The 12,055-nt window shown below is 36.5% G+C and overlaps 1 protein-coding gene across 1 annotated transcript; it reads right to left on the minus strand.

Annotated features, from left to right (window-relative positions):
* Positions 1-4,218: 4,218 nt before the first annotated feature.
* LOC136042816 (nucleomorphin-like) lies at positions 4,219-9,882 on the minus strand. Its single transcript, XM_065727754.1, has 3 exons — positions 9,531-9,882; positions 6,995-7,233; positions 4,219-4,335 (listed from the first exon to the last, which is right to left on the minus strand). The coding sequence occupies exons 1-3, from the start codon at positions 9,880-9,882 to the stop codon at positions 4,219-4,221; spliced, it is 708 nt and encodes a 235-aa protein (XP_065583826.1).
* Between the last annotated feature and the right edge of the window lie 2,173 nt (positions 9,883-12,055).

The following is a 12,055-nucleotide window of genomic DNA, read 5'->3' on the forward strand; positions in this document are numbered from 1 at the left end:
GAATAGATAAAATAAAGAGACTGCGGTCTATTGAGGCGATAAACCATCACTGAAAAGAAAGCCAATCAGTCGCCAAAAACTTTCCTTCAAGTTTGAAACGATTCCTCGTTCAGTTGCTTTTCTTCTCAACCGCTGAACAAACGGCCCAAACACAGGAATCCTCTGATGGTGATACACCAGCATTGAAGCTGGTGCTCCAAAGATTCCTACGCCTTATGATATACTTCTAAAGATTGTTGCTGATACGGCAGTTTGGAACGCATATCGTGCTCCCATTTTGAGGGCACAAGCAACTACTGGGTTTATCTGATTTAGAGGTTCCTGACGGGGCTGATCTGAAGTGGCGGGCTTAGTTGAAGCTTGGAAAACGCTTGGAGGGCTGAGTCGAGGCTTGAGTTGGAGAACTTCAGGTTTTGCGGCAATACTGTTAAAATATGATTATTATGTCTTCCCCTTCCCTCCCACCATGTTTTTTCCTAATTCCAAAGTTATCTACGTTTCTATCTATTTTATCTGCACATCTATTTCTCATACATGTATTTCACTTACTGGATTTTATACCACTTCAGCTTTACTTTTTCTTCATTATCAATTAAGCATAATGCTTTATTGACAATTCTTGTTGTTGGTTTTTTTCTTGTGATAAAGAATACAAGTCAAATGCTACCCCACGGTCTACTTTTATTAGAATTGGTTTAGAAAAATCAATTTTCTTTAAAGGCATATCAGTCTGATCTTGATGAATTTTAAATATTTTGCTGTATATGTATACTATTGATTCCTAAAGATACACAGACAAATTCCAAACTCAAGTCTAATTCTAAGCGAATTACTAGCTTTAACATGATTAAAACTTTCCACTAAAGGAAGACAAACAATAAATATTGACACCATCTAGAATTTTCTTTTTAAATCAGATGCTTCTTTATAGTTTGTTTAGAAGGATTTACAATTAAAATCTTAAACATAAAAACTGAGTGGAAAAATCACCAAATACTTTATTGATTGCGTGGATATTACTTACTCATTGCCACGTTCAAATCCCTAATAACTTCTGGAGGAAAACTACTTAAAGTATAGTCCTCCCACCATGGCTTTTTCTTCCCATCCGTTTCATTTGGTACATCCGTTTCACTTGGTCTCCACCACTTCATTATCAGAGGCACTATTTTATAAAAATCACAAACTTGAACAAATTGATTATTTTTTGTCCAAACATAATTGTGACAAATTGTTTCGTCAATTCGAGCATGCAGCCTCCCGGAGCACACTAAAAAGATGAAAAATTAGACTTGAGAATTTCTAACAAACAGAGCTACAGGGACGAAGGGAACAAAGACAGCCAAGGGCTATGAAAACTCTTCAAGCTTCATTTTCTTGTTTTTAACTCATCTAATGGATAACTTATATACGTGCTGATTGTAGAACCTGAATTTACAGGCATTGACTTTACAGTCAAAGGATAGAACCAAAAATCTTGAACCCCTTTTTTTGAGCTATAAATTTTTAATAATTTTCACTAAATTTACGTTTTCTATGTAAAATATCTGCTACCCAAACTGAAAACTGCCTAAAAGTCCCTAGATTTTTCTGATGCACCCAAGACAATCTAAATACATTATATAATTCACTGTTTACTACTGCATTTATTCTAATTCACCCTCTTCTCTGAACTAATTAAACACAAAATTAAGTTTTTTGTTAACTGAAAGTAAGGAGCAACATTAAATCTTAACCCCCTCGGCAATACCTCGCTCTTTAACTCTTTAGCTCATTAACTCGCTCTTCAAATAGATCCAGCAAATTATCGACAAATTTTATTTTTATCAGTGTTTAATAAAATCTTCGAAAAGGCTAGCCTGTCTCGTCTCCTTACTTTTTTAAAATCTAGAAACTTTCTTCATGATTTTCAATTTGGTTTCCGAACAAGGCACACCATTAAACATGCCTGCATAACCCTTTTGAATTTTATACATTCTGCATTAGATTTGGGATTAATTCTGGCTGCCTTATTCGTAAGGTATTTGATTGCTTAACCAATGAAATTCTTCTATCGAATATGTCTCATTTTGGCATTAGGGATAATGTATTTATTTGGTTTGTCTTATTTGAATGATGGGTTATTTTCTGTCGATGCACTTTTCTGTTTACCCTCACAAGTGAATTTTATTGTCCCTCAAGGATCAGTTTTAGGGCCAGTGTTAGTTTTGATCTATATAAATAATCTTTTGTATGTAGTAAAAAAGCAGAGACTTATTAATTGTTGTATATTTTGTCATCCTAAGCCATCCCTTGCCCATAGTGCCAACTATAGTTCACTATCTTCTGATGTCATTGTTTGTTGTGCTGATGACAGCACACTCGGCACTTCAAAATATTATGAATCAGAGCTTCGATAAAATTTGGAAACTTTCCAAATCATAAATACTCATCATAAACTATAAATCCACCTAAAAAATACTAAGCGACTATTTCTATCTGTATATCTATCTCTCATACATGTATTCCACTTGCTTGACTTTATACAACTTAAGGTTTACTTTTTCTTCATTATCAATTAAGCTTAATGCAGGTGGGTACACTAGGGGGATCCAAGCACTAATTCCCGTTGCTCTAAATTCCTTTTGTTTAATTTTAAGGGAATTGCGAATGTCACGAACTCCTTTTGTCACATCATCTGTCATATAGATATATGGGGATTCACGTCTGGCTCCTCTTTCGAACGGGTTTTCACGTAATTTCTTGTCTCCCTGAATCATACACAATTTGTCATCATGGTCTTTAGCCCTTAATTTAGAATCGCTTTTAATGTTCCATGTAATATCATTCTTTCTCCTATTCATGTTTTCTAAAACAAGGACTCTAGATGCTAATTCACCCAAACCAGGCTCCTTTTCAATTTGGTTTCGTAATGCCGATATTTCCTGCCTGATACTAGATAATTCATTTTCTTGGGCTGTTCTTGGTAATTCTAGATCTTCCACAAGAGAATTTTAGGAACTCTAAACCAGATTTAATGTCAACGATTTCCAATTTTATTTCTAAGACATCGTTTTTAGTTGCTCCGACTATTTCAAGGATTTTATTAAATCCTTGAAATATGAAATCCTTTTTTCATTTAATACAGAATAAGAAGAGAAGAACATGAAAACACAAAATGTACTTGTAAAGAACGCACTGTTTACTACCGCATCAAATATTATTTTTTTTTGCCCTTAAAATTGTGATGGCATGTTTCACGAAAATAGGATATTTTTACCAGCATTTCTTTCAAGTCTTCTTTTGAAAATCAAATTTAAGCGAAACCGTGCAACAAATTAAGCAAGTAAAACATGATTTAAAGAAGGACTAAATGTGGCTTACGTTAGTTCTGATCGAAACCTTTCCAATCAGGTCCATTACGTCGCCTAAAACACCAATGCCCTTCACAGTGTGTGCGACTGGCCTCTGATAACGTTTCAAGAATTTCTTCGCCTCCAATCTAATGTTAATAACATTGGAGATGAAGAAAATCAATAGAGCCAATGGAAGGGCTGTCACGAAAACGGTGCAAAACCCAAACTGTAAAACTAAAAGAATCAGAAAACTGAAGACTTTCCTTTATTGTGCACTAAAAACACAAGTGTCCAAGCATTTTCTTACAAGACTAGTCTGACAAAAAGTATTTTACGATGCTGATCACTTTAATGTTGCCAGAAAAAATTCTGGGTTCGGGAAGAAAAAAAAAGAATAATAATATAGTAGTACTCGATTGATAGATTTTATCTTTAGTTTTTTTTTTTAGTTTTTTTAAGAAGCCATAGCGTAATGGTTCTCAACCGATTTTGTGAATGTGACGTTATTCTCAATATAAATGTTTTTTTTTCAAAATTAAGGCTCTAGAGTACAGTGAGCCGAAGCGTACATGTCCATCACAAGACCCACCAAGATTCTCAAGCCCTCCTCCCCCCTCCCAGTGTGGCATGGACCCCATGAGAAACTAGTGGTTTTTCGTTGATTTTATTTTAGTTTTAAAAAAAATTCAAATTGACCCTCCGCGTTGTTATTAAAATGAAAACCCTTTATCAAAAGAAAACATCAAAATGTAAGATGATGGAAAACTTCAGTTTTCCTACATTTTGATCTTTTCTCATAGCCTTCATGTGGCCTTTTCCTTGATTTTGGTTTGGCCATCTCAGAAGGTTTTGTTAAAGGTCTAAAATCTTCTTTTGTTGCCATCTACTTTCCTTTTTCTTCATCTTCCTTATCTGTTGCATAATCTTCTTCACCTTCCTCTGGTTCGTCATCCATTGCTTCATCTTCACTTTCGTCATCCAATGACTCACCTTCGTCATTCTATTGATTCATCTTCAAATTCGTCATCCAAACGTCTTCTTGGAAATACTATATTTATTATGTCATTGGGATATTCCTGTTGGGTCATTCCATGTCAAGTCAACCAGGTCATGACACCCACCTCTTTAGATTTTGATGAAACTTGGCACAATTTCCCCCTCAACAGGTTTGAACCCAACCCACCGTGAATTAGCATGAGAGGGTGGACTCTAGTTCAGCATTGTGGAGTGATATGCATGAGAGGAAAATTTTCATCCAAGTCAACTTGTAGTCAACCTGCGATTGTTCCCCAGCGAGAACCTCCAACCGGTACGACTCTAGTTCGTCATTGTAAAGGGACACGTTTGCATGGAGCATAAATGGGAGACAGTAACAACGGCCATCAAAGGGGTAAAATTAACCTGGTTAATTTTACCCCTTTGATGGCCGTTGTTACTGTCATGGCCAATTGTAGAAAAAAGCCAAGACAGATTGTCCGTTGATTTTTCAACGGAAGTCATGGCCAATTGTAGAAAAAAGCCAAGACAGATTGTCCAGGTTAATTTTACCCCTTTGATGGCCGTTGTTACTGTCTCCCATTTATGCTCTATGCAAACGTGTCCCTTTACAATGACGAACTAGAGTCGTACCGGTTGGAGGTACCGGCCAAGGAAGGGAAGACCCTTCCTTGGCCCATTAGCACTCCCTTGGTTTTATTGAGGTGATATGAAAAAATGTGCTAAAATTTACAGACAACTACATATTCATAAATTTCATTTGTGGGTTTCGTCAATCATTCAAAGAAACATTCAAAAAGACTGCTCCGAGTGTGGTATTTTTATTGGCTGGCCATCTGTCGCAAATAAGCGAACTTTCTGCTTGCGATTTGTAAGGAAATTCATCAGCCAGTCTACTACAGCCTGATTGATGCCAATAGCGTATATTTCGGAGTGCAGTCGACGGTGAGGAACCTTGTCAAAGGTCCAAGCAAAGTCCAGCAGGAGCTGGTTAACCGGATGGCTGTGGTAAATTAGGTCTGTGATTTCCTCGTATGATTCCAAGAGGTTTGTTTCATTTGATTTCCCTGACTGAAAGCCATGCTGCTTGGGGGAAAAATGTTGTTGGTTGTCAAATGCTTGAGGATTGACAAATTGACTATGCGCTCAAGTATTTTGACGAAGACTGAGGTCAGGCTAATTGGCCGATAATTTTCAGACTTGGAACGATTACCTTTCTTGGAATCCGGTGTGGCCTGCTGGCGTGTTTGATCTTAGATTTTCTTGCAGCGTTGCGACTTCGAAGTGCTGTTTAACTTCTGGGATAGTACATTTTTCCACCATGTTTTTCTCTAGGTTATTGACACGCTCTTTGACTTCATCTATCCTTTCGGTGATATCACGTTTAAGCTCCTCTACCGCTCCTTTAACTAAGTCCGCGATAGCCGAAGCACTTGGGAACATGGATGTTATAAGGCTCGAGATTTCTACTAATGAAGTGGGGTCTTCTGATGTATCAGATTGCTTGCAAACCAGACATCACTTCTGCATATCTCCTACGGTTGACATCTTTGTAAAGAGTTCATACTCTGGGATGGATATGTTTATGCACTCTATACACTAACCATTTTTCACATCCATCGCGTAATACAGCTCTAGATTCTGGCTCAAGACCTTTTTGCAGCCTGCGCAGAAATCTAGAGATTTTTTTTTGGACTGGATAATTTCCGTTAGCGGTCTCGTTTAGGATCCATGCTTGCTCGCACAACTTTTCGGATTCATGCACTTGTCGCTATTTTCTTTATTTCTTATTCTGTGGCTGGCGTAAAAAGGATCACAGCGCGAATAAAAATGGAGCACGAATGAAAACGCAGGGTGAATGAAAAGACAGCGCAAAATTAAAAATTAATCGTCGTCTTTGAATGTTTACTGGATTGGACCTGTGGGAAGTGCAGATATCCGAATCACCTATCCCATAGCAGTTTAGGGACAGATGTCCAGCCGGTACTGCTATGGCCCTTCGTGTTCGTTATTGCTCTCTTCTGCACAAGTTTCTCCAAATGAAGAAGATGAACGACTCGGTTTACGAAATTTGTGTTTTTTTGGAAAAAACAAATACTTTGTAATATGAGACTGGCAACACTTTTGTTTGTGTTTTGGAAATTTTTCGTTTGAAAAATGTGATATAGGATGTTTTGTTGGGCTCTTTCGTAGTTTAACTTGTCTTTGTCAGCTTTGTTTGTGTCTGAAAGATTATTTTGGAAGACGCTGTTTAGTTCCGATTTATCCTGGTTTATCTTGTCAGTGTCAGCTTAGTTGGTATTTTTAAGTGTTCTTTGAAAGTTTTTCGATTATAAAGAATGATTTAGGTAGTTCAGTTGCGCTCTTTCGTAGTTTAATTTGTCTTTGTCAGCTTTGTTGTTTTTTCAAAGAGATAGAATATCAGAAGAAGTTTTTTAGTTCTGTTGTTGTTTCTTGTTAGCTCAGATCTTGTTGTCTAGTCTAGAGTGTAGTTCTCATTAGACACAGCAGAGTTGACAGAAGTTCCTGCTGGATTTTGCTTCGCACTCACTACAGCCAACTGCTCTACAGTTTTTTTTATATGAGCTGCATGTTCTCCGGTATCTGTTCTCGACAGTTATAAATACTGACCAATCGTTATTTGTTAAAAGAGATTCAATTACCTGGACATCCAATTCGTTTCTATATTTATTCATTAGTTCGACAGTTTTCATATTTGCCATTTCAGTATCATCGTTATATAAGTCTATGACTTTCTGATTGGATACTGTGGATCTTCCCTTTGACCGCTTATACTTTGAAGTTGATGGAAGATCAAATGACAGTGCACTTCCCAAATAGGATATCCCATTTGCGTAGTCTTGGGCATGTTTGACAACAAAAGGCCCGCAGCTTGACGAATCTACTTGTGGAGCAATTCCACACGAACAAAGTTCAAGTTCTGTCTAGTGTTTATCAACCCCATCCATGAGATATTTTAGGTTGGAAAGAACTTGCCTCCCTTGAGTACGGTTTAATGGCTTCACACTATCAAGAAGATTGAAAGTTCTCCTGGAGAAATCACATATTCCCAAAATGAAATGATTCTTGCGTTCCCTATCTGATATATCACGCATATTGACACACAATGGAACAAACAGAACACTGCAATCATGTGAAACATCACTAAATCTTTCTCTGGGCGTTTCTGGGTACGACTTTAAAGCATCAATATTTGTCAAATTGAAAGTACAATAATTATCGATAGATCTTGCTGACACACAGCTAGAAGTAACAAGATTCACGAGGTAGGACACCTTTTCAGTTTTTAAGCCAAGTCTTAAAAACTTAAGACATGTTTTAAGCTAAGCCTCAGCAGTGATTCAAGGTCTTCAAAGAAAAACGTAGACACGTCTGTGTCCTTAAGGGAAAATTAGTAGTTTTCCATCAAACTAGTTTCGCTGCTTTTTCTACGACAGCAGAATTGGTAGATTCGACCACTATTCCAAAAAGCCTTTTTAAAAGCTTGATCACTAAAAGCGTCACATAAATCTTTTATGGGACCTGTAATCGCATAACTATGACAAATTGATGTAAGAATTTTACATGTAAGAAGATACATTTGATTTTCGTTGCAAAATGCAACATGTCCCTTTTTCCATTGTGCTTCTCCTATGTCAACTATACCACTTGGCTGGTGGTCTTTTTTTTTGTCGTATTTTTTTTTCGCAAAAGGAATCTGATCCATCTACTTCTTGGACCATACGCAGAAACATTTCTCTCCTGGATTCAACTGGATCTTCCTCCTTCTTTATATGAACTATATATTTTTTATGTGCCTTCTCAAGGAGTCTATAATCTCCTATTCCCTTGTATCCACGAGATACGTGTGTATAATATTCATCGTCTAAACAAAGGAGGCCCAAGATACATCTGTCCATTGGTACGTCTCGCTGTTGTTGTATAACTTTTTTTTATCACAGCGTTGAATGACTCTGCGGTATTGTTGGTTATCCTGGAAACTGGATTAAAATCTGGGAAACGATGAAGGCACAGTCATACTTCAACATGTCAGATTCCAAATTACCTTGAAAATAGTTAAGTGCAGGGATGGACCATTTCACGAGCCTTTCAGTTCTTATCTGGTTGTACTTATCTTTGTTTTTTGATCTTAGCAACTGAAGAATATTGTCTTGAGCTACCTTGATGTCTTCTTTAGGTGTTCCCATTTTTGAAGTGCATGTTTAGCATTGATCCAGTAGTGTAGCCAGCAATGAGCAGCCTGAATAAGAGGAAATATTTTATTTCTCGCAACCTCTATACCGTTTTCTCTATCACTCACAAAAGCATTTCGGGGTGAATTGATGCTTGGTGCTTTCTTTATAAGAACTATAAACAGCTCTTCGTGCGAATCAGCTGATCTATTTGTGTGAAGTAAAAATGCAATTGGAATGATAGGTGTTGTCCTTTATGGTCGAAGTCAGTATGTCGGAATGTCAGTGCTTTAACCCAGCAATTTCCAATGTTATATTTTGTATCATAGTAGAACACTATCGGGATACCGTGTTTTACGAAATATATAACTTCTTAGATTGCAAACTCTTATATACAGGTGACAGCTGCTTTTCCTTGCCCAAAAAACTTTTCTGTCACAACTAAATCAGTTTCTATCATAAGATATCGAATCATGTTACATGTGTCTTTGAATATCTTGCTTTTTCTGACCAAAGAAAAGGTGTCCTTTGCCTGCCTCTGACTTCTTGGAACATTTGTCTTCAGCTCATTCACTGTCTTACTAAACTCTCTATGAAAATGTTCTCGGGGCGTCATCATTGTGGTCTTTGCTAATTTTTTTTTTGCTATTATTAATACAGATTTCTCAGAAGGCACAAAAGGGTGGGTTTTTACTCCTTCTTTTTATGGTTTCCATGGGGGTCACAAATTGATTTCCCGTCTCAAGTACCAACATCATAAATAACCGTTAATAGGCACTGCTCAAGTGGACAGTTGAATACACATGGCTCATATCAAAAGATATATCTCTTCAAATCAACCGTCTTGCGTTCAATCAGCCGTTGATTAACTCTCTTTCTGAAGTTTGGATGAACAGAGGGTACAGTTACCGAGTGTCCCCCACTACTACTGCTATAACGGTAACCATCAGCCGTTTAGTCTTGTATGCGTTCAATACTATCTGAATATACAAAAAAAAAATACTACCTGCAGCAGGATAGGACGAAATAGTGTTTTTGCACAGTTTAAACCTGGATATAGAGGTTTCGTGAGCGGTCTTCAAGATTATGGCAGCCTCAGCAGATTTAAGTGCCGGTTTCTTGGTTTCGTAAACATGTAGATCCACTGGATTACAAAGTGATGCGCCACGTATTTCCTGAATAACGCTTGATCGATCCTTTTGAAAATTTTTTACTTTTTTGGACAACCTGCTATATTTCTTGGTTTCGTTAATATGTGGGTCCACTGGATTACGAAGTGATGTGCCATGATTTACCTGAATAACACTTGGTCGATCCTTTTGAAAATCTTCTTCTTTTTTTGGACAAAAAAGAAACATTCAAAAAAGACTTATAAGAGCCGATTTATTTTTTTCATACTGTGTACTATACATCTGTGCTTCGTAAGAGTCCAGGTCTTTGTCTTTACATAATTCATTGGCTTGTACACCGTTTTGTTAACGTTACTTCTTTGTTGTGGGGTTATTTTATCATCGTTTTCATTATAGACGTCATTAACCTCAAACTCCAGCTCAAAATATTCCAGCATACTCTCTTGGAGGTCAATCTTTTCCATATCCTTGCACTCCTTAATTTCCATGCACTCTTTGAACTTCATGCCCAGCTTATCATTTTCAAAATTCCCTTCGATATCAATCTTTTCTAACACCTTAGATTCAAAGTGCGTTTGGAAGCCATCCTCGTTGATTTCATCTCCCTGTTGTTCACCTTCTTCCGTGGATTTGCAAATAGTGCTTACCATTTCATACTCATATTCTCTTGAATACTCCTGGTTACTTCTTTGAACCTTGAGTTTTTCTTGTATTTCTTTGTATTTGTTAATGAACTATTTGCCACGAGAGCATCTTTTCCTCGTTTTTTTTTTACCTATCATCAAAAGAGAACTTATAAGTGATACTAAAAAGAAAGATATTTGAATATGTAGAAAACTATATCCACAATTCTTTTAAAGGGGATCCAAAGTTAAATGAGTAAACCATTACTGGAAATTAGTTGGATGTCAAGTCCCCCTAAAAAAGGGGGCCAAAACTGCTTCTCTTTCAATGGCTTACTTAAAGTCTTCTTACATATATCTCACAGCTTAACAATAGGACCTAATCTCTTTGTAAATTTGAACTAGTAAAACAATCGTCAAGTGTTATAAGGCACCTGAAAGCTCACTTATGATTAATGCAAAAATTGTCCGAAAAAGATGTTTATTTAGTCTACTTCAAATTATTTTTCGAAATAATATTGTATTATGTACGAAGCAGCATTGTTTGTTCGCGTCAAGTTTGGAAAAATAATTAAAAGTTGCATCGAAGTTGAAGTTGAAATAATTTCTGCATTCCAAGTGGTATAAATCTTGGACTAAGAACTTAAGCAAGAATTTTCCTCAAAATGTTGAAATATCTATTTGAGCCGCTGTAAGAGAACAAGACAACTTTGTCTATTTGAGACTCAGCTCTTTCAATCTAACATTGTTTTGAGTTAGAAATACCTCTGGTGTAAAACCACGTTGTTGCAGATCTAAATTCGACAGGCCCCTGACGACTCTGATTCAAAAAGTGATCAAAACCTTACTCGGATATGTCGATTCATAAATTATAACATTGCGGCTTACGGATTGTTGATGATTATGCCAATTTTGGGTTTCTTTATATTTTGAGTTGCAGGGGATCTGTTGGTTTGTTCGTGGTTCTCGTTGGAGCACTACTGTATTTGTGGTAGGTTTCTTGTTTCTTTGAAATACTGTTTCATGTGTTGTTCGATATCAGTTTGTGTATATTTTTCAGCTGTATAGGTTTTCTTCTTTGGTCGATTTGTTCTTGCTGTCTTCGTATTTAAAATGTGGATTGAAGATTATTATTGAATAATCATAGTTAAAATGTTCTGCTTTATGCCTGGGACTATGAATGAACGAATGAATGAATTTTATTTATAGTCCGCCATACAGCAACAGAAGAATGGGCGGAGTAAATAAACAACGAAAGACAAATAAAATATCAAGAAAATTTTATATCAACGTATATCTAAAACACAAAAATCAAACATTTAGCAATTGGTACAGTATATCAAATATATACAGACGCATTCAGGAAGACCGCTTAGAGTTTTTAATCGAACATGATCTTCAAGCTCGGGCAGCTGAGTTAAAATATTGCATAACTCATACTCATTCTCCAGGTATGTATTTTTGGTATAAAGAGGGAGTTGGAGGAGAAACTTTAAGTACATGAAAAACGCTGATCTAATCTTAGGTTTCTTTGTATTAGATAGCCAATTCCACATTAGAGAAAAATAATAAATGCCTGGTAAAGCAACTGCTGAATAAATACGTGACAAAACTTCTCTATTTAAACTGAATTTGAGTGAAGCCACTTTAGCGTAACAACACTACCGTGTAACCCCCACATATGAGACGCAATAAAATCCAAAACAAAGACGAAAGATAAATGGGGTAAGAAGATAAGCAACAGAAAGAATCAAAACGTGTCAAAATTTTAAATGAAG

Source organism: Artemia franciscana, unplaced genomic scaffold (genome assembly GCF_032884065.1).
Source record: "Artemia franciscana unplaced genomic scaffold, ASM3288406v1 Scaffold_209, whole genome shotgun sequence".
Classification (NCBI taxonomy): domain Eukaryota; kingdom Metazoa; phylum Arthropoda; class Branchiopoda; order Anostraca; family Artemiidae; genus Artemia; species Artemia franciscana.